The following is a 25,672-nucleotide window of genomic DNA, read 5'->3' on the forward strand; positions in this document are numbered from 1 at the left end:
CACCGTGAGTAGTGATCCTGGTAGGTTGGGATATCATGGGGCATAGACCTGCAATTTCCATGTAGTTCTTGAAGTCATTTTTTTGTTGCAGTATTGCCCGAATATATATTGAAATCACCACTTACAATTATTGATTTGTTAGTGACATCTTCAAACATTTCAATGATTCTATCAGTAAATAAATCAGCTCCTGGCCCAGGCGGTCTATAAACACAAGTGATTAATATATTTTTACCCATATCATTTGTTATTTCTATAGTTTGTATTATACTTTTCTCTTCTATAATTTTGCAATTTAAGCTTGTATTGATGTAAAAAGCAACGCCTCCACCAGTTTTATCCAGTCTATTTACATAGTATATGTTGTATCTTTCAATCTGTACATTATTAATTAGACTTTCCTTTAACCATGTTTCCGTCATAGCGATTGAATTTGAATTTCAGGGAAGTTGCTCACATCGTTTTTAAGCAATCAATCTAAGTATAAATGAGAGCAAAGTACGTCACAACATCATTGACAAACATTGCGGGAACATGCATGTCTTTATTCATATGCGTAATTGTGATCAAGAAGCTTTTTCCACTTCCGTGCTGCACAGAAGCGCCTCCATTGAAAATCAACCTGCAGCTGTTGCATTCATTCACATCTCCTGGACCAAACTTGCATTATTAACCAGACCAACAAGTACCAAACAATTAGGACATAATCTTGTTACTGCTGCATAAGCAAACAGTTCAAGCAGAAGAACTATAAAGTGGAGTCAAAACAAAGAGGCGACAGGCAAAAGAGGAAAAATCAAACAGAAAGGTGCAGGCCAGGAAAGAAAAATGGCTCACGCCAGATGTAATGGTAGAAAACCTTTCATGACAGGTAAGACAATTGCACTTCTTTGACCAAATACAATGTTGGATGTTAAGAGATTTTCTCAAATCATTACATAACTTATGATATTTTCCAGATATTTCAGGGCCTGAAAATTGTGGGAAAAATTAAGAAGCTAAGTTCGGGGCCATTTGCAGTAGTTATCTGCATTATTGTTTATTAGGGACTTTTACAGCAAAACACATTTTATCTACAAACATGAAAATATATCTTTATAGTTAATCATTTGTCTTTTACCTTCAGTAAAACAATATAAAGGGTTAAAAGTTTAACTCAATGGAAGGAATGACACTTGTTAAGTTGGAAATTCTTAACCCCAGAATGTAGTACAATGCAACACTTCCTTTTTTCCTTAGTAACATAAAAAAGGATAATAATAACATATCTGTAGAAGACCTGCAATTAAATGGCAAGAGTATGGTTAGTGACAAATAATGAGAGAGAAAAACTAAATAAAATAAAGAATGCTTTTAAAATAACGAAAAATTACTTTTTACATTTATAAAACTAAAAATAACTGTAATTATCGTCAACATGTCCTTCGTTTCAGTTTTCAGTTTCAGTGGCCATACAGAAAAAAGGAGGTCAAACTGTCGTTTGGGAATTTAGTTTACTCTACTTTATAACACAATACTTAATTACCTTTTTTATTTTAATTGATCACAAATACACCATACAGATATACACAGTATACAGTATAAAGCAAAACTAATACTAAAACTAGTAATAAAAAAACAAGCAAAAACTAAATAAATAAAAATATATAAACTAACAAGACCCCAATAAAAACTAATTAAAACTAACTGAATTTAAAAAACAAAAGTCAAAATGAAATAAATAAAATAATTGAAAGTAGAAAAAAACAAAAAACAATCCCAAACTATTATGCTGCTGCCATGGTAAACACCCAGACCAGCTTATCCGCAACCCATATATATATATATATATATATATATATTGCTTTTGCCAATGTCCATCTTAAAAGCACCAAAAACCTTTATCTTGTTTTTTCTTTTTCAAGTCTTGTACATGATGGCAGTATGCAGTGGCGTCCCTATCAGTGACTTGCTGGACCGAGCCTCTCAGCACTCTGACAAACTACACTCTCTCAGCACAACACTCACCCATGAGCTAGTAAGTACCCAAGTGTGCCAACCAAGCAACCTTTACGCACGTAAATTGAAAGAAATCAGCAATCTTGCAATGCGTTAGAATGAAATGTTAAATTTATAACTGCTATGAACGTATGTGCTCCTGCCAGGACTCTCATATTACTCCTATAGGCCGGATGATCATGCCTCGGCCTTCAGCGTGCCACACATCATCATTGCAGACACCCAGTGACAAAGAGCAAGCGCTTCAAGTGTCTGTAGGTGACTTTTTCAAAACCTGTTCCATGAACAGCTTTATAGCTATTTCAGGCTTTGGAAATTGATTTTCTACTATGATTTATTTTCTATGCCATTGTTGTCTTGCATTGTGGGAACTGAGAGGATGTTTAAAAGAGCAGTCTATTATATTGTGAGCACAAATGGTTGTTTCTATATGTTTGTATTTTGTGAACCCCCTTATGATTTGCGGACAATTAGTCCTTGGTGTACTCTTGCCTAAATATAACAATATCTAGAATAAATAAATCCATAAATAAAAAACAAAAAAAACTATATCACTTGATTGGGAGAGCTCTTAGTCCTACTGCCTCAGCTTTTTGGGTGTTTTCTTTTCCTTATTTTATAATCTGTCCCAACTCCAAACTGCCTTCAGTCGTCTGTTTGACCTTTCCAGGAGTCAGACCTACTCTCACTGGCTCGTTCCTTACTCCAAGCCTGGGTGGACCCACTGGTGGTCCTATCCTCTTCTGCCAACACCCTGCCTCACCCAGCTCAAAGTAAAATAATCAACAAGATCCACGAGTTGCAGGAACATTCCAAGAACCTGGGAGATGGCCTGAACATACTATCTGGCAAGGTACACAAACAGAAGAACGACTGATTCAAATGAGATTGCTGTTATTAGTACATCACTCATTTATTTAAATACCAAATGCAGAATGTTTTTGCTTGCACAGATGGACCCGACAGCTCAGACCATCTCCTCGCTGCCCTACAGAGGCGGCAATGACATTGGTCAGGACAAGATATCCAAACTGATCAAATTCCAGTTCCTCTTGTCCTGCTTTCGCCGGGATTCCCACAAAATTGACAGCTTTTTGAAAGTCCTCCGTTGCCGGGCAGCAAAAATGCAACCTCACTTGTGCTAAAGAGCGTAGCACCCCACTGGAAGGCTTTGAAATTTTTCTTTTTGCAAAGCTTATATTGTAAAGCAACTATAGGTAATACATTCTAGCAATATGCAGCTTGATTTAGATGGTTTATGTAATTTAATAGGGATGATGGTACGTCAGAAGGTGTAGTTTAAGAAGCATAAACTCAGCTTTGGACAGCCCATCTCGTTTAACTTTTCACTAATCAACAATCAAATAAGTAGGTGTTGTAGTTTATTCAAGGCTGAAAAATGTCAATGTTAATTGACTATAGGGGATTTGTTCACTTTTTTTTACTGGCTGCATGAATTGATATGGAATGAAATAAAAAAAATTAAATTAAAATAAAGGACTTCCTATTTCTCGCTAATATTTTTACAATTAAAACATACTGTCTATTCCTTTATACTAACTTACCACCTTTGACTAGTTGACACTATTACTATCTAAACTGCTAAATGAAGGATTCCACTCCTCATATTAGAAGAGCAAAAATGCTGAAATTGATTACTCTATTGTTTTGTTGGTAGTACAGTAATACAATAATAGCTAATTATTGACTAATGATTCATTGTTTACAAAAAAGACAATTTGCCGTGTTATGAATGGCAGCAAAAAGAAAGAAAGAAAAAAGCTCTGTCACATTTAATTAAATTCCGGAAGATCAGATTACATCATTATTAACTGCTAATATGTCAAGGTTGTCTCTATATCAACAATTATTAAAACAAAGTGCTAAATGAATCAACATGATTTTCCTTCCCTGTTATAATCATAAATTACTACATACATTTGGTGACTGAAAAACTTGTTGGCTATAATTCACATTGGTCATGGGTCACATTTTTGGTAACTTGTTCCTCCACTAAAAATAAACACAGCGGAAGCAGAAGCAGAGCCACGGGACATGTCGGCTTTCGAAGTGACTCTTCAGCAGCTCAACGACTTGTTGACAAACGATAGCGGCTTTTACAGCTGGCCAACTAAACACGTCCACGAGGTTTATCCACGCATCTTCGTCGGCAATGCGTGAGTTTTTGCTCCTTACCAAAAGCTTTTGTGCAATGCAGGTCACGCATCTTATAACAACCCCGCTCGGAGTTGTGACCAAGATAGGAACAGGAATGGCACAGGGGGTCCTCGGTTTACGACAGACGATTCCGTGACCGACAATTGTTTACATAGACGAAAAAATTAATAAATATATGAAGTCAGAATTCAGAGATTTCAAAACAAAGTTCGCACACAAAACGACTACTACTAGCTAGCTAGCTAGTTACAAAACTGTTGCTATTGAAATGTAATCAAGTATAAAATGAAAACACCACAACATATTTGTAGAGAATACAAATCATATTAGGCCACATGTTGTCATTTTTAAAGAGAGATCTAGCACTGGCTCAACTTTTACGCTATCAGAACAATGTGCTCCCAAAGCCTTAGTAATGTGAAGAACTGAACGGGGGGAAAAAATAAAATATTTCTTTCTTTTTTTTCTGTTGGATTTTAGGATTGAACTGTGACATGAGCAAAATTTGGACAGTACAAGGACAGAAGCAAAGTAAAACTTTTTATACGCTCAACTTTATTTATACAGCACTTTCGCAACAGCTGTAGCTGTAAGAAAGCACTTTACAGTGTAGACTTCAAGCTATTCAGTGCTGAAGAATACAACATCATCAACCAGTGCCTTTTGATCCTCAGGCCTTTCAACAAGGCAACAACAGAGCTGTCTGAGGAGAAAAGGGTTTCTGGCTCCAAAGCAATCCCAATAGCAAAAATGCATTGGACGCAAATAACTTACTGAACAATCTAAATGAAAAATTCAATGGATTAAAAAACAACAACCCTCCTCTCAGTGGCAACAATACTGGATCCATGCTTCAAAACTGTTGGATTTCGCAGCCAAGGTAATGCTCAAAACTCAGTGGAAAAGCTAACAAGGGATTGTCTTAGTGTCAAGAGCGCCAGTACGTACCACATCACAAGTTGTCCCTTTACCACCTAAAGATTGCGTGGCAAGGCCAGATGAGGGTGACAATGACTACAGCCTATGGGCACCACTTGATCACCGTGTCGATGTTGCAAATCAAGTTGGCAGTGCCGCAGCGAATGCCACGGTGGAAATCCAGAGGTACATACTGTATCTGTAAATGGGCTGTGTATTGCTGACTTTTATCATCCTAATGTTTCCTTTTTTCATAGGTATCTGAAAGAGACACATATGCCAAGAACTGAAGACCCTTTAAAGGACTGGGCCACTCGCAGGACACTGTACCCACACTTGTGGGTAGTGGCATGCAAATACTCAGACATGGCACTCTCACTTTGCGTAGGGCATCAACTGCCTGCGGGGGCACCCCCAAAAAAATTAAGCTTGTAAAAAAAATCATAATAATACTAATTATGATAATATCAGTATGTAATATCTTCTTTTGCCCATATTGAGTAAAATTAAATACATTTTTTGGACGTACACAGAGCTAAAGGCAAGTTGCCAGAGGGCCCAGTGCGTAGCCTGGATTGATGGCTCTCTCTCTCCCTACTTTGTGCTACTTTGTGTTCCAGTATTTTTCCATGAGTAAGTTGACTTTCTGTTGATACGTTGAAAACAAATAAACAGTTTAATCCCATTTCTCTGCATCCTGGGTCCTGGCCTTGTCTTTGCCTCATTGCACCTAACATGTCTAAGGAAGCTCCCTGGTGCCGTTAGGGAAGGTGAGAGTGTGGAAAAAGGTGATTTAAGGTGATTTAGTTGCGTTTTTTGGTGTGATTCCATATTTTGCTTACATGGTTGGCATTTACTGTGGCTAAAGGTGATATTGCATGGTTTAAAAAAATATGAAATTAATATTGTAAATGTAGATGCCAGGGAACCCAATGGTGAATGAGCTCATTACATATAATTACGGAGATATGCATTTAAAAAAATAAGTCCTGAAGGTTATGGCGAACCCGAATTATTAAGTGGTCTGACTGTCATCAGGAACAATGGGAAAATTGCTCAGAAACTGACCTGACCAAAAATGCAGATAGGTACCTCTGTAGGGCCTCTAACAACTTGTGCTTGCATTTTAAAATTTGTAATTAAAGTTCTTTATTTATGTTTATGTCCAGATGTTTACTTGTTAATAGAAGTTAGTAAAAATAAATTGTAATGATTTGGTGCCATTGTTAGTGTTTTATAAAGATTTAATTATGTATCTTTTCTGTGAAAGATTTTGAAACATGTTATTTTGTAAAATAAAGCAAAACTGACAAATACTCAGATATTGTTCATTTTTGTCAGGGGTGGGGCACCACAAAGCATTTATGCTTAGGGCACCAAAATGGCTAGCGCTGGTCTTGCAAGTACTTGTTTTCCAGCTTCATCAGTGCCATGTGAGCATATATTTTCAAAAGCTGGAGAATTAGTGAGTGTGAAAAGAAGCCGCCTAAAACCTTCCATTGTGGAGAAGTTATTTTTGAATAAAAAATTCCCCAGTCCCCTTTTGTGATTTTTTTGGTTCAGAAATAATCCCTTTATAATGAAGATGCACACAAGACCAACATAATTACTTAAGTAAACAGCATTTTTATTGCAACTTTATTAAACAAAATAACACATATTTTGTATCATTATTTATATTTATTTGTACTTTTATTTCCGAAAGATAACTAGGTGGGTCCCTGCCAGTATTTACCTCCGTTTAGTGACATAGGTAGCTTTGACGTTACTCATCCACTAGATGTCCCTAAAGTTGCTTTCATTGAAGCACCATAGCTCCGAATCTGGTTTGGCAAAATTTGAAGGAAAGCCTCAGATTCACAAGGCTTCACCTGCCCATCTCTACATGTCTCCCTATTCCAACGCAGCTGAGGATCATTATCAGGCTTCTCCAGAGCGTGCTGATAAGCTGTCATTGGAATAGGGAGTCATGGAAAACAGGCTGGCTAGTGTGCCTCGAGGACCAGTGTTGAGAAACACTGCTTTATAGAACATACATTAACAGTAATACAAACATAACAAACTTACAAAATATTTTCTATTCATTTAAACACTTTTTTTTGTTACAAGCGGTAACTTCTAAATATACAAAAACACAATCTGACCCTACAGGTGGTGAACGGCATACAATAATTAACAACAGAGAGCAAGACTGGACACAACCATGGTAGGGAGTCCGACAAAGAGGCATGGGAGAAAATGTCACGTTCAGACTATGTGTCACTTAGCAAACTGAGTTAAATGGGGTAGATGCCTCGGACTTCTGTAAGTCACACACCGACGATGTTTCAGGTTACTATTGCGACATATAGGCCTTGTCCCAATACTACTATATATAATACTACTATATTAATTTCATAATTTACTTATAAAAAAATAAAGTGCTATATACATACTATTGCTATCTTGTTTCAACACGTCCATACGCTTAATTTACCAGCTACGTAGCTTCAGATTAAGTTGCTGTGGCCTCAGCTGGCAGTTTTTGTCCACTACCTGCACAGGACGCTGTGTGGAAAAGCCATTTGGCTCCGGCAGAAATCCCCCGCATTGACTTTTCATTTCTAGGTAATCGCGTTGCAAGAATAGCTCAACTCAATGTTCGATATTATCGTAGTTTATCTGGTATCCTTGTCTCTGTATTTATGTGTTCGTTCATAAAACAAGTCTTCCTGCTCGTTGCATCTGTGATTGGCTGAATGTGCATGGCCGGCCCATAAGTGTACGTTACTTACAATGATTGATGAAATATATTAAAGAGATGTTAAAATGAAATAAACACACATACTGTAGTTCTTTTATTTGACGTGAATAAAATGGTTTCTGACTTTTTACCAGTCAAAAAAAATAAATAAAAGAAAATAATAATAATAAAAAACACACAAAGGCTATTTCTTTGTGATTGGATGGTCGAGGCCACGGAGGCAAAACTTTCGCTTCTCAGCGCAAAGTCTTTCCACATCCGTGGCGCGCAAGGACGCTAAAAATTAGCTTTCGGGCATCCATATAAACCAGCACAGGACAACTTCGGAGTGAACGAGGTTGTTTTTTCTGTAATGTCCTATTTCACGGATCCGATCAATGATGTCATTGATTGATCAGGCAAATATAATGTTACAGGCGATCACCGCCAAAAATCGGCCGATCACGATTGAGCTGATCAGATCTGCGTTAAGTCTAGTCGTCATGCAGGTTTGATAACAGCTCATACAATATTGCCCCTGGTCTTACAAATTCATTCTGACACCAAGTATTAACATTATGTGTAGTATTCACTTTTTCTGTCAACTCAAGCCCTTTCTACTGTGATCAACTATATTTCACATCCACACCATGCATGACTACTGCGGCAGTTTTTTTCTTCTCTTTTTTGTGTGGCAAGAGTAGCTAAGCTTTGTGTATGATGTTATATTTGTTTTACTGTGTGGTGTGAGCTTGGCGCATTTGTCACATTTACTGTACTTGCAGGTTTGTGGCAACAAACATAACACGCTTAAAGCGTTTGGGCATCACCCACATCCTCAACGCAGCAGAGGGAAATTCCTTCATGCACGTGAACACCAGCACAGAGTTCTATGCAGGGACAGGGATCACCTACCATGGAGTGGCAGCCAGTGACACGGATCACTTTGACATCAGCGTTTACTTTGAAGAGGCAGCAGACTTCATAGAGGAAGCTCTGGCATACAAAAATGGAAAAGGTTAGTATGGATTTGAACAGACATTTTGTCGAAATGGCTGTTAGGGATGTCAGCATTCAGCAATTACATATAGAATTGAAGTCACTGACTTTATGGATTTTTGTTCCATCTTCTTCCTGTCTGTAACGGTCCAACTGACGTCGGCAGAAAAGTGGATCCCAAAAAACGTACGCCTCGATAGGAAAATACAAATTTGGAGGTTTATTTACATACCAACAGTAACGCAAAACTCTGGCCAACAATGCCAGGAAGAAAAAAAACAAAGCGCGAGCACTCCACCCGGAATAGTTAGTAATAAAAACATTTGCAAAAGGCAAGGAGAAAATGAAGTTAACAAAAATGACTTATAACGCAAGCAGGCTATACAGGAGTAAAACAAACTACAATCTAACTACATACAAAACAGAAAGCGCCGAGGCAGATACACATGAAAACAATAACACTATTGAAACAAAAAGCAATACTTGACTATAACGCGTGACTAGGATTCAGAAAAAGGTCTAGAAAATAACTTGAGCAATGACTGCGAGCAAGGAATAATCCGACAAGCTTCTGTTGCTCCTGGAGTCCTTTTAAAGTCTGTTGATTGGAAATGCGCCTCAGGTGCGGCGCTGGTGGGAACGCCCCCTTCACTCGCCCACTGGAAAAACACCAGACACACAGACTGAGAGCAGGATCATAACACTGTCTATGAATGGGTCATCCACTAATTCTGGACCTTGATGGGGTATAACCGTTTATTTGGTGGAAATTTGGAGAGAAAAAAAGTCAAGTCAGCAGCAGCAACGCTAGTTCCTGCTATGCATGACAGTAATACGCCTCCAATGAAAGCCATTAAAATAAAAGCTTACCAAATAATACATGGACATCAATGTTTAAGTACGATTTTATTTTGAAGTTGTTCTTGGCAAGGCGTGGTAACGTGGCAACTGACTTGACTCCGGACTCTAGTTGGAGCCCAGTTGATATTACCTTCGCAAACTGTTGCCACAAACAGCAACGTGTTATCCTGAAAAAAATTTCAATTGCTAATTAAGGACATTGAAAAACCTATACAGTAATGAATTATGATGGCATATATTATGCAGTGCCTGATGCCTGCATTAGCTAGCCGCTAAGTATATCGCCTGGCAAGAGCCGCCACACTTTGTTTCAAAGGCAGTTTAATAGGTCAAAATGACACACTTTGATGCTGACCTCCTGACTAGATTGCAGTTCCTACTGGTCAATTAAAAAAAAGAAGAAAAAAAAGAAAAAGGCTTGCTTAAATGTGCTCTTTTGGCTGTGGTTCTTCACTCCATCTCATAGTACAAAATCTCATAGAAGACGAAAAAGTCAGGGCAGTGTGGACCCTGATGCCAAACTGCCTTTTCTCATTTCTGAAATTCTCCATGCATCCTCAAACACTTAGATCGTGTGGTGAAGCCCCAAACACTAACCAATGAGCAGTGACAGTGTTTTTAGGTCTCACCATTTTCGTAATATACTATACACAATACTGTTGTCGACATTACGGCAGCCTGACACATATCCTTCTCCCCCAATAAGACCGCCACATCGTCCTCTTCTTCCAAGACATGCACAGCCTCCTCAACGGAACTGCCATGACGAGGTTCACCCAATCCTTCAAACTTAATAACGCCTCTGCTAGTGCCCGTCATCACTGATGTTGCTGCTAACAACAATAATCATAATATACATATTATGTTCTTAATACACAAGAAAAGGCCACTCATAAATCACACAGACACGTACATACTAACACACAGTCACACGCACACACATGCAAGAGTAACCTAGCTAATTTTGTTCTCAAACAATATGTAGATATCACTTAACTACTTGAAGTGCAATTCACACACACACACGCACACGCGCACACACGCACGCTTGTAATGAGAAACAAGTCAAATTATAAGAACCTAAATTAACTGGCTGAACAAAAGGAGTTGATAACAAGATACAGAAATAAAACGCATACCATCTGTCAATATCCACTGACATGCCATGCCATGCCAATAAAATCTGGAGCACAATGCTGCTCTGGTTTTCACAATGTCCGTATGTGCACCAAGTGAAGAGGACTGTAGTTCATTGAACATCTTGCTTCTCTTCAGGACTATATCACCCTTCTTCTCCCAAAAAAGAGCTGGCTTTCTGCAGTGAGCATTGATAAATCACATATAAACACAAATACATTTTAACAAGACATACAGTAGATGTATTATTAGCTTTTCTGCATATCTTATTAAACTGAATTTTTAAGATTTATTATACCCATCAGGGTATTTTCCCCCAGACATGTAATTCACAATCTCCTGAATCCTCTGCTCCATATACCTCACCAACTGTAAAACACTACATGCACACATACAGACATTTTTTGAAAAGCAACTTTCAGACACTTTTATACATAAATTACAAAAAAAGCTAGAGATTTGCAAAGGATGAATGGTAAGTTAAAATATTTAAAACAAATCATTTAAAGTGTTTTTGAAATTAAACGTAGCTTTCTCAAAATATGCATATTCTGTGCCACTAGCAATCTACTAGCAATTTATAAGGTACATTTTGGCATGATTTCAAGCAATAGCTTTGTTGCTACAGTGTTAAATTAAGAATTAAAATGAAACCAATGGGGGAAATTTCCATGTGAAATCCTGTGCGAATGGGGGACGTCAGTACGCAGGTGCATGTATAATGTTGTGTTCAAGTGCGCCATGTAAAATCGTCGACTCCCGCACAGTCACAACGAAACATGGCACTTTTGACCTCTGTACTTCTCTATCAACATCCTCAAAGCAAATACTGCATCTGTGGTACTCTTTTTTTGGCATGAAACCATACTGCTGCTCACAAATGTTCACCTCGACCCTCAGTCTAGCTTCAACTACTCTTTTCCATAGCTTCTTTGTGTGGCTCATCAGCTTTATTCCTCTGTAGTTGCTACAACTCTGCACGTCTCCCTTGTTTTTAAAAATGGGCACCAGCACACTTTTCCTCCATTCCTCAGGCATCTTCTCACTATCTAAGATCCTGTTGAACAACCCAGTCAGAAATTCTACTGCTACCTCTCCTAGACACTTCCATATCTCCACAGGTATGTCATCAGGACCGAGTGCCTTTCCACTCTTCATCCTCTTCAATGCCCTTCTTACTTCATCCTTATTAACCTTTGCTACTTCCCGGTCCACAACAGTCACCTCTTCTATGCTTCGTTCTCTCTCATTTCGTTCTCTTCAAAGTACTCTTTCCATCTTCCCATCACACTACTGGCATCTGTCAACACACTTCCATCCCTATCCTTTATTGCCCTAACCTGCTGCACGTCCTTCCCATCTCTGTCTCTTTGCCTTGCCAACCTGTATAGATCAGTCTTTCCCTACTTATTGTCCAACCTAGCATACAAGTCATCGTAAGCCCCTTGTTTGGCCTTTGCCACTTCTACTTTCACCCTATGCTGCATTTCCCTGTACTCCTTTCTACTTTCTTCAGTTCTCTCAGTGTCCCACTTCTTCTTAGCTAACCTCTTTCTCTGGATCCACTTCTGTACCTCCTCATTCCACCACCAAGTCTCCTTATCCCCTTTCTTTCCAGATGATACACCAAGGACTTGCTGTAGTTGTCCAGTCATCTGGAAGCACCTCCTGACCATCCAGAGTCCATCTTAACTCCTTACTGAAAGTCATATAACACTCTTCCTTTTTCAGCTTTCACCATTTCGTCCTCTGCTCTGCCTTTGCCGTCTTTGTCTTCCTCACCACCAGAGTCATCCTACACACTACCATCCTATGCTGTCTGGCTACACTCTCACCTACCTATACTTTGCAGTTGCTGATCTGCTGCAGATTACACCGTCTACACAAGATGTAGTCTACTTGTGTACTCCTACCTCCACTCTTGTAGGTCACCCTATGTTCCTGCCTCTTCTGGAAGAAAATATTCACAACATCCATTTCCATTCTTTTTGCAAAGTCAACCACCATCTGTCCTTCTGCGTTCCTCTCCTGGATACCAAATTTGCCCATCACCTTCTCATCACCTCTGTTTCCTGCACCAACGTGACCATTCATGGCTGCACCAATGACAACTCTCTCACTTCTAGGGATGCTATGCATCATTTCGTCAAGGTCCAACCAAAAGTTTTCCTTCTCCTCCAGCTCACATCCTACCTGCGGCGCATACCCACTAAGAACATTGATCATCACACCTTCGATTCCTAGCTACAGGCTCATCCCTCTATCTGACACTATTTTTACCTCCAGGTCCTACTCCATTTTTCTTCCTATCTACACGATGATAGAACAACTTCTACCCTGCTCCTAAACTTCTAGCTTTGCTCCCTTTCCACCTGGTCTCCTGAACACATAGTACGTCCACATTCCTCCTCTGCATCATGTCAACCAGCTCTCTATTTTTTCCTGTCATCGTTCCAACATTCAAAGTCTCTATTCTCAGTCCTAGACTCTAGGTGGTCCTCTTCTCTTTCTTCCTACGAACACACCTTCCTCCTCTCCTTCTTCGACCAACAGTAGTCCAGTTTCCACCGGCACCCTGTAGGTCAACAACACCAATGGCGGTTGTTGTTAACCCGGGCCTCGACCGATCCGGTATGGAAGTCATATATTTGTTTCACATGTTTGATTTGGCCAAAGTTTTACGTCGGATGCCCTTCCTGACACAACCCTGTGTATTTATCCAGGCTTGGGACCGGCACAAAAATACACTGGCTTGTGCCACCTTGCGGCTACATTAACATTCACATATTCACCAACGTTTAAAAATAAATACATTTCTTTACACCAGCTAATCGGTTTTGGGAACGGACTGCAAAGTCACACACAACGTCCTGCACAGATCTGTATTTACCCGGAGATAGTGGTGTTTACTTGTTTAAAACTGTTGATAGCAATATTGCTAACATTAGCTAAAGTATTTAGCACAGCCACCAGAATGCAAGTGAAAAAGTTGAAGCGCTCGAGGGGCTCTCATCAAAGCAAAAAAGGAAGATGCTGCAGGAGAAAGAGTGGCTCACCTGTAGTGCAGTACTCGGTAGCGCTCTCATTTTTGGCAGGTTACCAAGCGACCCTCTCCTTCGCCGGTGTGCACAATGAAGCCGCCGGTACTCACAAACGCCAGCAAGGCGGACACTCAATCCCGTGTTTGGTGTTTAATTCAAACAGACGCTTGCAGTGTTTGTTTTTGTTTTTTTGCTTGCGTCACCACAACATCCTCTTTCGGCCAAATTCTTTCGGCTTGAATTTTATTTCGGCCCTCACCGAAAATGCACATTTTTGCCATTTTCGGCTGAAAATTTTTGGTGGCCGAATATTCGGTGCATCACTAGTTTTTATACATCCTTTTATACATAACCAGTGATTCACACCTTTTCAGGTTAATTCCAAAATTATTCCACAAATTTACACCTATAATTGTAACACACCTTTGCTTAATATTTGTTCTTAATTTGAATTTTATATAGACACTTATACCCCTCAAATCATAGTCACTGTCTCTGAATTCAAACAGCTTCTGAATATTGTGGCAAAGTAGGTTGTTGTGTACCTTGTACATTATTTGAGCAATTTTAAACTCAACTAGATCATAAAATTTCATTGTGTTTAATTTGATAAATAGTGAATTTGTTGGTTTTGTATATTTTGATCGGTTATTAATTCTTATTGCTCTTTTTTGTAAGCAGATATTGTTTATATATAATATAAATAACTTAGGGCCAAGCACTGACTCTAGGGGAACGCTGAGAGATCATCAATTGTTTTGATTGTATGTTGTTGAACTGCAAATACTGATATCTGTTATCTAGGTAACTTTAAATTCCTTTATATGCTAAGCCTCTTATGCCGTATCTCTCTAATTTATTCAATAATATACTATGAGCTTCAGTATCAAATGCTTTTTTTTTTTAAATCTATGAAAATCCCAACAGTACATTTTTTATTATCTATACTTGTAGCTATAGCGTCTACAAGTTCCATGACTGCCATCGAGGTTGATCGTTTTTCTCTAAATCCATACTGATTTTCACATAAGAGCTTGTGTTTCTTGATGAAAGTGTCCAGTCTATGTGAAAAAAAGTTTCTCTAAAATCTTTGAGAACTGTGCCAAAAGTAATATTGGTCTATAGTTAGTGAATAAATGTCTATCTCCGTTTTTATAAATAGGAATGACTTTAACGGTTTTCATTTTTGATGGAAAGATACCAGCTGTAAATGACAAATTACAGATATATGTGAATGGTTGTACATGTTTAATGTTTTTGACTAATGTCATGTCAATGTTGAAGCAATCAGTTGACTTTTTATTTTTTAGTGTTTTTACAACATTTAAAACTTCAATTTCATTTACTGCACTAAGAAACATAGTGTAGGAGTTATTTATAATATATTTATCTACTTGATATTTATTTATTGGCTCAGGAATTTCTTTCAGTAGGTCATTACCAACATTGACAAATAACTCATTAAATTCATTAGCTATTTCTGTAAATTTATCAATAACAATATTTTTATCTTTTAAAAAATATATGGATGATACATTTTTTTAGAATTATTTTTAATTACATGATTTCATATTTTCCATATTTTATATATTATCTCTAAAATGGTGATAATGGGAGAGTCTTAAAGGAACAGTTCTACCAATCGTACATATACATTTGTTCTTTTTTTTTCAAGTTTTTTTTTTTAACTGAGTGCAGTTTATCTACACCATTTGGCACTTCATAATTATTAGCAATCTTTTATACCAAGTAGTCTTGCATCTTTACATAGTGTCTGAAACAGTCTCACATGCTAAATGTCCAGTAAAGGTTAACATAATTGTCAATTTGGCTGTGACATTCTGACCCTGTATTAATTTACTTCTTGACTATAAGTAATGTATTTGACCTGGAAAAATGAACATCTTTAACTTTGATCAAATAAGGCAAACATATTAGTATTACCTTTGTATTGAGAAATGGTTGCAGTAAAATGATAAACCAATGCATGCACACAGTGAAAGCAAAACGCATTTTTATTGTGCATGGAGTGAAAACAAGCGGAGAGTTACATCATACAGATCACTTGATGTGATTTCTGATTTGCAAAGGCCACTGAAAAGCTCATCAAGCAAAGCTTGCCATCTTTGTTAGCTGCTAATTAGAAAAAAAAAACATGCTCCAAGCTATTACAGTGCACAAATGGAAAAAACTAACAAACAAAAAAAGTCAAATTGGATAAAAAACAAATGTCCCCCCCCCCCCCCCCAAAAAAAACATGGTAATAAATTCCTTGAATTGTTTCACTTTGAAATGTACCGTCCTTGAATCGAATCGCATCTCATGTAGTGAGAGATGTATCGAATAGTCTTTTATTGGAGAAATGCACACCTTTATAGTATGTTTTCAAATGATAACTTTGTATCTTTCCATGTCCAATCCTCCATTTTACTTTGCACTGTAAGCTTATTTCTCTTGGTATAGTTGTATGCACATTCCCGAGCTGAAATGAAGCCATAAGCATCTAACAAAGTAACAATTATCAAAACTAAACTACAAATTGGTGCTGATTGCTTGGAAGGCTGTTAAAACAACAGGATCCAAAATTGTTGCAGAGCTGATTATATATAATGTAGGCAAACAGGTTTGCTGTCCTAATACGACAGGTAAGCATAACTTGATTTGTCATAAACTGCAAAACCTGCGTAGAGTGCTTTATCGAAAGCCTGTTCAAAAGTATAGTAGTGTTTCAGTTTCTTTCCAGAGACACCATAGAGAGACAGAGTGCCTGCAGGAAAGTCAAGAAACACTCCAATCCTTTCTATGCCACTAGTAGAACCTGTCCAAACGGGAATATTAAAAAGCCAGGATGCAATCTGTAGTTGAACATGATGGCTGGCATGCAATCCCCAAGAAGACTTAGTATCAGTGAAATGTAACTTGGCATAACCGTTGTCCTTCTTCGGAGTTGTACTGTATGCAGCCGCCACTACAATGTGACCCCTCCACTCTACCTCCCAATAATGACGACCACTTAGTGCCTCTTTGCATATAACTTGAGGATGATCAATAAATCTCTCTGTGCTCGAAATATATGACTTGACACTGCCATTTGTCACCTTCTGATTCTCTTCTGACAGCGTGAGATTTTTGTTGACAGTATTCACATCCAGTGTGAGTTCAGTAGCATCTGATGGAAAGAGAAAGACAAACATCTTACAAATCACACTTGGAATGTTTTGACCTGGAAGTGGAGACAAAAAAGGAACTTACGCCAGATGACATCGTTTCTGTCTGTGATGGTCTTTACTGGTGGGACAGATGGCAGTGTGAAGTTGTCAGTGTGTAGAAGGCCATCTTTGTAATGGTAGATGGAAGATCCCTTGTATTTTGTATTTTTCATAGCAATGATAAGAAACTTGATAGTACTGCTACGCCGTAGAGGTTTGGCATATTTGAGGAAGGTTTGGGCATTTCCCCTCATTTGTATGATGACATCATTGGAGAAGGACTTATACTCGTCAACGGTTCCTCCCAGCTGGGATGTGTCCAAGTAATTAGCCATGCTATTAATGCAGGGGTCATTTATGTCCAAGTTGGTGAAGACATAACAAAGGACATTTTGGACTTTTGGAGAAAAGACCACTTTGTCTAATTCTGACTTAGTGCGAACAACATAAGCATTTGAGTCATTCGTGATCATGTCAACACAGGACTGAATGAAATTAATGTCTCGTTCTTTGTTCGCTAACCACTTGTTAAGGTGATCTTGGCGGAACGGAGACTTTTCTCGATCATCCAAGACTTTTGCTAACGCGCTCTCATCTTCTTTGCCATCACGGATGGAAGGAAGCCTCTTGGACATCTCCCGCTGGATTGCAGCTTTGTAAAAAGAACAAAGTTTCTGGAAACTGCTCACGTTTTTGCGTATTACAGGAAAATTTTGTGCTGCGCTACTAAACAAACTATCATTGCATCTCATTTTCACTTCGTTTTCATCTTCCATAGCCTGTTGAATTTTCCGTGATAGTGACATACTGAGGCTACTGACTAACTTAGCAGAGTTGTCATACAGCTTACTCAGAGGATACAGCCAGACAAGCAAAGGAGCATTGTTGTCTGCATCTCCCAATAGTTTTGGAAGCTCGCAGTAGGTTTCTACTGCTTGGACAAAGGTGGCAGGGTTTTTTTCAAGAATGAGGTCTCCAAAGAATTTGCAGGAGAACTTGTTTGTCAGATTTTGCTCTTCTTCTGTCAGCTTTATCTGAGCACTTCCTTCAATTGAAAATGTTGGAATCTTCTTGATCACAGCTTGCATACTACCCTGAATATCTTGAACACTGCTTGCCTCCAACTTCTCACTGTCAAAGACAAAGACCGCATTTGCCCCATAAAGGATACCTGTGACCAAATGTGTTGCCTTGCCGTCCTCAATGACTTTTATTTGTTGGCTGTTTAGTGGCCCAAGAGAAGGAAGAGACAGCTGCTTAAAGATGGTGGTAGCTTTGTACTGAAAGGTTACCCTGCTCTGGTTCTTGAATTTCTTCTGGTCATTTAGGTACTTGGCAGATCCTCCCACTTCAACCAACCCACCATAGAAACTCATACTCAGAGAAGCTTCCACATCCATCAGAGAAGACCTCGATTCAATGGTGTCAGAGGCTGTAATCTTAAAGGAGCTGCTTTTTTGAGCAGTTTCAGATGTCTGTTTATCTAGAGTTGCTTTGTCCCACAGACTGAAACCTGCATGAACAGACACGTTATACAAGTAAGATCCTTGATGGTCAAGGTATCCCAAAATAACAACAACTGTGTGCATCAACTTCTACCTGGGATTAGTTCATCTTTGCAGGCATTATAGAGCATGCCCAAGGTGAAGGGCTGACCCAGAGCAGCCAGTTGCATGGTACCTGGCATGTTGCTTGCGGATAGGAAGTGTAGCTGGTGGGCAAAAAATAAAAACAACACTTAAGTTTAATAGCGACGGCACACACATCAACTATCAGAGGTCATTCGGATTCATGCTGCACTCAACACACAAGTCGCATTGCTGCTTTGTTACCACTCACCCGATGAAGTTGTGATGATCGGCCGAGCTGTTTCTGTCTTCTGAACTTCAAACCAGAGATGCGTGATCTTTAGTGAGGTTGCCGGCCCATTTATAGTCATGATTGGCTGGTCTTTTCCATGTATTTCCATATAGTGTTCAGTTAGTTAAATGATGTATTTGAATGATGTATTTGTTAAACTAATCCACCAATGGTGACAGCAGACCAGGCAGACACGTGAATGGTTAACCTGTCATCTGTGAGTGCACCACCATTTTGTGGTCCCTGTCCAACGCAGCTACATTGGATGATCTCTATACATCAGTTGGCAGACACTCGAGCATGTCTAGCAGCAGACTGCTGCATGGTTGCTTTCAGTATCTCGTACAAACGGCTGACAAAACAATCTTAAAAGACTTCAGTTATTGGTTGATCATTTTACTGCAACTATTTCTCAATACAAAGGTAAGGTGTTTGTCTAATTTGACCAAAGTTAAAGATGTTCATATTTCCAGGTCAAATACATTACTTGTAGTCAAGAACTAAATTAATACAGGGTCAGAGTGTCACAGCCAAATGGACAATTATGTTAACCTTTAAAAAAAAAAAAAGTAGATCATCTAGAATATTTTTTTAAAGATAAAAAATATTGTTATTGATAAAATTACAGAAATAGCTAATGAATGTTCTTTGTCAATGTTGGTAATGACCGACTGAAAGAAATTCCTGAGCCAAGAAATAAATATGAAGTAAATAAATATAATAATAAAAACTCCTACACTATGTCTCTTAGTGCAGTAAATGAAACTGAAGTTTTAAATGTTGTAAAAATACTAAAAAAAATAAAAAGTCCCCTGATTGCTTAAATATTGACATGACATTAGTCAAAAACATCATCAAACATGTACAACCATTCACATATATCTGTAATTTGTCATTTATAGCTGGTATCTTTCCAACAAAAATGAAAACCGCTAAAGTCATTCCTATTTATAAAAACGGAGATAGACATTTATTCACTAACTATAGACCAATATTACTTTTGGCACAGTTCTCAAAAAATATTGAGAAACTTTTTTCACATAGACTGGACACTTTCATCAAGAAACACAAGCTCTTATGTGAAAATCAATACGGATTTAGAGAAAAACGATCACCCTCGATGGCAGTCATGGAACTTGTAGAAGCTATAGCTACAAGTATAGATAATAAAGAATTTACTATTGGGATTTTTATTGATTTAAAAAAAAGCATTTGATACTATAGATCATAGTATATTATTGAATAAATTAGAGACATACGGCATAAGAGGCATATAAATGGATTAAAAGTTACCTAGATAACAGATGTCAGTATTTGCAGTTTATCAACATACAACCAAAATAATTGATGATCTCTCAAGGCGTTCCCCAAGGGTCAGTGCTTGGCCTAAGTTATTTATATTATATATAAACGATATCTGCTGTGTCTTCAAAATACTCAAAAAGTGTTTTGTTTGCTGATGACACAACTCTCTATTGCTCTGGAGAAAATCTGAAACAGCTTCTAATTATTTATTAAAAGCATTAAAAATTGGTTTGACACCAACAAATTATCTCTAAATTTAAACAAAACAAAGTTGATATTTTTTGGCACGAGACAGGTCAAGTACCAAGTCACAATTAGAGTAGATTCTAATGGAATAGAAAAAGTGTATGAAAATACATTTCTTGGTGTAGTTATTGATGAAAGATTAAGCTGGAAGTACGTTTCCTGATCTGAACCCAATTGAACACCTATGGGGAATTCTAAAGAGAAAAGTTGAGCATCACTCTCCATCCAGCATCCAGTCTCTAAAAGAGGCCATTCTTGAAGAATGGAAAAAGATTGACGCAACAAAATGTTGCCAGCTTGTTCATTCAATGCCTAGAAGACTTAGTGCTGTGATTAAAAACCGTGGAGGCTATACAAAGTACTAAATTTATTTTAAAAAATTGTGGGGTGTACTAATTTTTGCATCGCGGCAAAAATGTGTAATCAAATTTTTATTATTAACCTTACTTCCATGTTATAAGGGGGTGCTGAATACGCGTCTGGTTCTCATGATCGTTTGGATCCCACGCGTATGACATCTTGATGGATCCCGAAACCAGCCCTTTCTTGACCAAATACTAGAGTGAGAATCTTGGTTACCTGTGAGAGGCTCAGAGTCGAGTCGCTGCTCCTTCGCATTGAAAGGAGCCACATGAGGTTGTTCGGCATCGGCTTAGGATGCCTCCTGGGGTCCATTTCACAAAGCAGGTTTAGTGAGAACCCTGAGTCTGTTAACCCTGAAATGCGGGAAACTGCGTTTTCAGAAAGGGAGGTAACTGAAACCAGAGAAAAGATGTGTGTGTGTGTGTGTATATATATATAACTTCATAATTAGGCTGTTACAGTACTGACAAATTATGTAAATTTTTTCATCGAAAACACTTTTACGCCAGGATCCCTGTACGGGATAGCGAGAGCAAAGCAAAGAACAAACTTTATTGTTTGCATCAACCATTCAGAGTATTATCTCAGTATCGTTAGGGTTATCGTGACTTGCAGAAGTTAGGTTTACATTTCACAACAATTTTTTTTTTCTTGTGGGCTTTGCTTTCATTTCTGTTTACATCATGCAGACCAATCTTTGAGTAGAACTCGGAAAAATAACTTATGAGAGAAAATTTATATTCACATTCTTACTGATGAAGTCTGCATTTAGAGCTTATCCCATACTTATTTTACACGTATTGGTAAAACCGTACGTCACACAAGGATGGTATTTTCGCTGGAGAGGAAGAAAATAACATGAAAAACGCAAGATGGCCGCCATCGGCTTCATTTCTCGTTTCAGCATGAGTAGCACAGGTTATTATTATTATTTATTTTTCTACATACGTGCTGTACCAGCCTGCGAATCCACCCCAGAGTCCGTGGTCTTTTTGAAGCTTTGAGCCAGGACAGCATATGGTAGCGGTTTTATTTCTCAACTCAATTATGGTTGTACACATGCGTTCGGGTCTGCTAGCATTGGGCTTGCCGCTAGCATCACGTTTACAGCGGCCGACTTGAATGACGTATGCGCGCTTCTCTTGTCAAGCAAAGATCTATACGGGAACTGGATTAAGCGTGCGCATGGTGATGTGATAAGCGCAGGACTTCCATACTATATGTAAATCCCTGGATTAGCGGCGCTCACCAGAACAGCTTTTTGGTATCCGAAAACATGCATTGTGAAGCGTACCAAAACACTGAGTCGCTGACAGTACGTTCTTTGCACATTGAGAAGTACCTGGACGCTTAAGGGAGATTTTTAGAAGTGTCGAAGCTCCGTACCGGTGCGTTCCAATCCACTTAAAACACTGGTTACCATTGTAACAGAGTCTATGAACTTAACCTGGTCGGTAGCAGGTTTATCACAATGAACCTCGAGGTTCTCTGTGTCTACGCCTCTTTTCAGTCACACAGGACACATGATTTCCTCATTCATTCAGTCGGATGGCGAGTTTTGGCGGAACATAATTCTGCCGTCTGTTATTTAACCCCTTCAGACCCATAGATGGTCCCAGACAGTGGACATGACTTATTCACGTCTAAACCAATAAAACGCATCATTTGGATGATGTCAACATTGCTGGTTGATGATTGGATCTTAACTAACCAATCACAATCGCAAGTTGATTTGCATGATGTTCATGTTAAAAATGTTGCATATAAGCAGGCTTGTGGAGTAATGGAATACATGTACCGCCGTTACATAATCAGATTGCAATTTCTTTTTTAAACTGTATTCCATTACAGTTACAGGAAAAAACATGTAATCAGGTTACAGGTACATTTATTAAAAATGGGGATTACTTCGAGGGATTACAATTTCTACGATGATAGATTGCGAAAGAGGGCGAGAGAGAGAGAGAGAGAGAGCGAGAGAGCGTGCACGCCCGCGCGATTGGGACCGTTGCTACATGTCGGGGAGGTGGGAACGAACGAACTGACTAGTCGTGTCCTCCACACGCGGGCAGTTTGCAAAAGCTTCACGGACGGGAGGAGGAAATAGCGACCGGTATTCACTAGAACTTACTTGGAGCAAAAGCTTGAGCTGAGAGTCCAGCGGCATGCTACGCGCTGTAGCTTCTTGCTAGCTAGCCCGCTAGCCTATAACCATAATGTGAGTTACACCTTCCAAACAAATCTTCTTCCCACCAATTCACTATTTAAACATCATACACAACATATACACGGCTAAACTTGTGACTGGGATAAAAGTTCATTTTGCAGTTGATGTCACACATCGTCATCCTCATTGGATGTCTGTCCGTCCATCCATCCATCCATCCATCCATCCATCCATCCATCTATCTATCTAGCTATTGTTGGAAAACAAAGATTTGTTTTCCAACAATAGATAGATTGTTGTGTTCGTTTTGTTCCGGGTAGTGAGAATGTTGGTTATCCGAATACAGACTGGAGATCGGTGAACAGGTCCTTCGAAGGATTTATTTTACAGAATATTCCGGACACAAACAAGTTTACAGACAAATCGCTGCAGTCCTCTCGCAAGTGTGTAGATCCCTGACAATTGCAATAGTCTTATACTATCAGAAAGGTGGTACCCCCAAACCCCTCCCCTCTCCCTTTTCTCCCCACCCTTGCCCTTTCTCCTCACCCCTGCCCCCAGCCAAGACAGACTTTTATAGCATTCAATACACATTGACAGATGGCCTTTTGATGTGGAAATATAGTAGGTCTCAGACCTGACGGCACCTAGCACCAGATAAGACTTACAAAGAAATCCTATTAACACATTTGCTTCACCCCAGACAAATGTCTCATTGCGTGTGGGAATAGAGGAAGATCTTCAGACATTCCGTCACCTTAAAGCCTTATTCAAACACTCACCAAGCTTTACTGAGGAAATTAAAGCAGTTATAACTAAATCTGGGCAGAAGACTGTCAACACTATCTATCTATCTATCTATCTATCTATCTATCTATCTATCTATCTATCTATCTATCTATCTATCTATCTATCTATCTATCTATCTATCTATCTATCTATCTATCTATCTATCTATCTATCTATCTATCTATCTATATAACTGTGAGGTGTTGTTGCTTTCAGTGACAGTTCGAAAACAGCATATGGCCTTCCATCAATCAATCAATCTATCAATCAATCAATCAATCAATAGCCTACATGCTTTTTAATTACACTAGGATTTTTGCTATTTGTAGGCTGCCCGGGTCCCTATCACCCGCAAATAGCAGGGGCACATTGTATAGAATGTATATTGTGGTGATATTTATTTTTATTTTGTCTTCATGAGCATACTCAATAATGGAGTAATCCAAAAGTAATCCAGTTACATTACTTTAATATTATGGTACTTGGATTACGTTACTAACTAATTTTTTTAGCAGGTAACTTGTAACTGTAATGGATTACATTTTAAAAGTAACCCTCCCAACCCTGCATATAAGCGTAAGTTTACAACACGTTACAGCCATATTATCCTGGCGTCCATTATAACAACTAAAAACATGAGATAACCCCCCCCCCCCCAAAAAAAATTCCATTCCATTCCAAATGTGGGAAAAAAAGAGTCCAAATCAGCACACACAAAAAGAAAATAAATTTTGCCCAGCAGAAAAGATGCCTGTCTAAAGGAATTAAATAATACAAAAATAATAATAAAATAAAATAAATAAATAAATAAAAAACAGCCTATATTAAAAGTCCACGAACATGGCATGTCCTTTTGACAAATTATCCCGTTGATGAAGGTGCACTCTAAAAAGAGAATTGGTGAACCAAATTAAGATTACAAATTGAATTGTTGACCAATTTAATAAAATTGCTGGTAACACACGATTTAATTTAATTAATTCAAAGTGAATACCTGTATTTCTGTTGTCCCCCAGGTAGAATATATGTGCATTGCAGGGAAGGCTACAGCCGCTCCCCCACCTTAGTCATCGCCTACCTGATGCTTCGCCAGAACATGGACGTCCACAGCGCTCTGGCTACAGTGAGACAGAGAAGAGAGATCGGACCTAATGACGGCTTCCTTTGCCAACTCTGCCGACTAAACCAAAGGCTGACCGCTGAGAGAACGTTCGGGAACAAATGAAGCCGAAACAAAAGCTGGCAAGAAAGTATGCTTAATTGCACTGTTTTGTACTCGCACTGTACTTTAAAGAGATGCAGCTTTGTAAACGTTGAAATTTTGTGCCACAGCACACCCTTGTGTCCACACCCACATTCGATTCTAAAACCAAGAACAAAGTGAAAACTGCCCTGCTTTTGTAATCATATTCACTGTATAAATACATGCTGTCACCCATTGACTACATCCTATTTGAATTCCAATGTATAACTCAAAGAACACAACTGCAACAGAATTTTAGTCAAATCATTGGATGCAGAAAAAGCTTTTGACAAAGTTAACTGGTCCTTCCTCTTTGCTGTTTTAAATAAATTTGGCTTTGGGAAGTCATTTATTCACTGGGTGTCAGTATTATATGATTCTCCTAAAGCTACTGTTACTACTAATGGGATTATATCTAAGAGTTTTACTCTACAGAGAGGCACAAGACAGGGATGCCCACTATCGCCTTTATTATTTGCAATATTTATTGAACCGCTTGCATTAGCCATACGCCAGGAAAGAAGGATTCAAGGAATTCACTCTGGGGTAACAGAACATAAAATTAATCTATATGCCGATGATATTTTACTTTATTTAGAAAAGCCTGCTATTTCGTTAGGGGAAGTATTTAACTTA

The 25,672-nt window shown here is 38.5% G+C and overlaps 3 protein-coding genes across 6 annotated transcripts; 2 read left to right on the forward strand and 1 right to left on the reverse strand.

Annotated features, from left to right (window-relative positions):
* Window positions 1–793: 793 nt before the first annotated feature.
* On the forward strand, window positions 794–3,799 carry prl (prolactin). The gene is made up of 5 exons (XM_086080341.1): window positions 794–871; window positions 1,905–2,017; window positions 2,145–2,252; window positions 2,669–2,851; window positions 2,952–3,799. The coding sequence occupies exons 1-5, from the start codon at window positions 829–831 to the stop codon at window positions 3,141–3,143; spliced, it is 639 nt and encodes a 212-aa protein (XP_085936467.1). The 5' UTR covers window positions 794–828; the 3' UTR covers window positions 3,144–3,799.
* Window positions 3,800–4,009: 210 nt separating this feature from the next.
* Window positions 4,010–25,591, forward strand: LOC147184596 (dual specificity protein phosphatase 3-like). 4 transcript variants are annotated; one of them, XR_015094148.1, is made up of 4 exons: window positions 4,032–4,175; window positions 5,006–5,056; window positions 5,157–5,280; window positions 5,352–5,779. XR_015094148.1 is itself a non-coding variant. In XM_086069396.1 (3 exons), the coding sequence occupies exons 1-3, from the start codon at window positions 4,054–4,056 to the stop codon at window positions 25,016–25,018; spliced, it is 564 nt and encodes a 187-aa protein (XP_085925522.1). In that variant the 5' UTR covers window positions 4,010–4,053; the 3' UTR covers window positions 25,019–25,591. The 4 variants fall into 4 exon arrangements, 1 of the variants encoding a protein (XP_085925522.1); XR_015094146.1 differs by having other exon boundaries at window positions 4,033–4,175; window positions 4,851–5,056; XM_086069396.1 differs by lacking the exons at window positions 5,006–5,056; window positions 5,157–5,280; window positions 5,352–5,779 and adding exons at window positions 8,602–8,834; window positions 24,810–25,591 and having other exon boundaries at window positions 4,010–4,175.
* LOC147184597 (neoverrucotoxin subunit alpha-like) lies at window positions 16,220–18,750 on the reverse strand. Its single transcript, XM_086069352.1, has 3 exons — window positions 18,663–18,750; window positions 17,107–18,576; window positions 16,220–17,023 (listed from the first exon to the last, which is right to left on the reverse strand). The coding sequence occupies exons 1-3, from the start codon at window positions 18,748–18,750 to the stop codon at window positions 16,488–16,490; spliced, it is 2,094 nt and encodes a 697-aa protein (XP_085925478.1). The 3' UTR covers window positions 16,220–16,487.
* Window positions 25,592–25,672: the final 81 nt, after the last annotated feature.

Source organism: Leptonotus elevatus, chromosome 1, assembly GCF_054856555.1.
Source record: "Leptonotus elevatus isolate MCC_2025b chromosome 1, RoL_Lele_1.0, whole genome shotgun sequence".
NCBI lineage: Eukaryota > Metazoa > Chordata > Actinopteri > Syngnathiformes > Syngnathidae > Leptonotus > Leptonotus elevatus.

Coding starts and splice junctions, on each gene's coding strand:
- prl (XM_086080341.1), top strand. CDS start 829: ATGGCTCACGCCAGATGTAATGGTAGAAAACCTTTCATGACAG. Junction 2,018..2,144: donor CAACACTCACCCATGAGCTA/GTAAGTACCCAA, acceptor TGCTCCTGCCAG/GACTCTCATATTACTCCTAT. Junction 2,852..2,951: donor TGAACATACTATCTGGCAAG/GTACACAAACAG, acceptor TTGCTTGCACAG/ATGGACCCGACAGCTCAGAC.
- LOC147184596 (XM_086069396.1), top strand. CDS start 4,054: ATGTCGGCTTTCGAAGTGACTCTTCAGCAGCTCAACGACTTGTTGACA. Junction 4,176..8,601: donor CGCATCTTCGTCGGCAATGC/GTGAGTTTTTGC, acceptor CTGTACTTGCAG/GTTTGTGGCAACAAACATAA. Junction 8,835..24,809: donor GGCATACAAAAATGGAAAAG/GTTAGTATGGAT, acceptor GTTGTCCCCCAG/GTAGAATATATGTGCATTGC.
- LOC147184597 (XM_086069352.1), bottom strand. CDS start 18,750: ATGCCAGGTACCATGCAACTGGCTGCTCTGGGTCAGCCCTTCACCTTG. Junction 18,577..18,662: donor CAAAGATGAACTAATCCCAG/GTAGAAGTTGAT, acceptor CTGTTCATGCAG/GTTTCAGTCTGTGGGACAAA. Junction 17,024..17,106: donor CAGAAACGATGTCATCTGGC/GTAAGTTCCTTT, acceptor TCTTTCCATCAG/ATGCTACTGAACTCACACTG.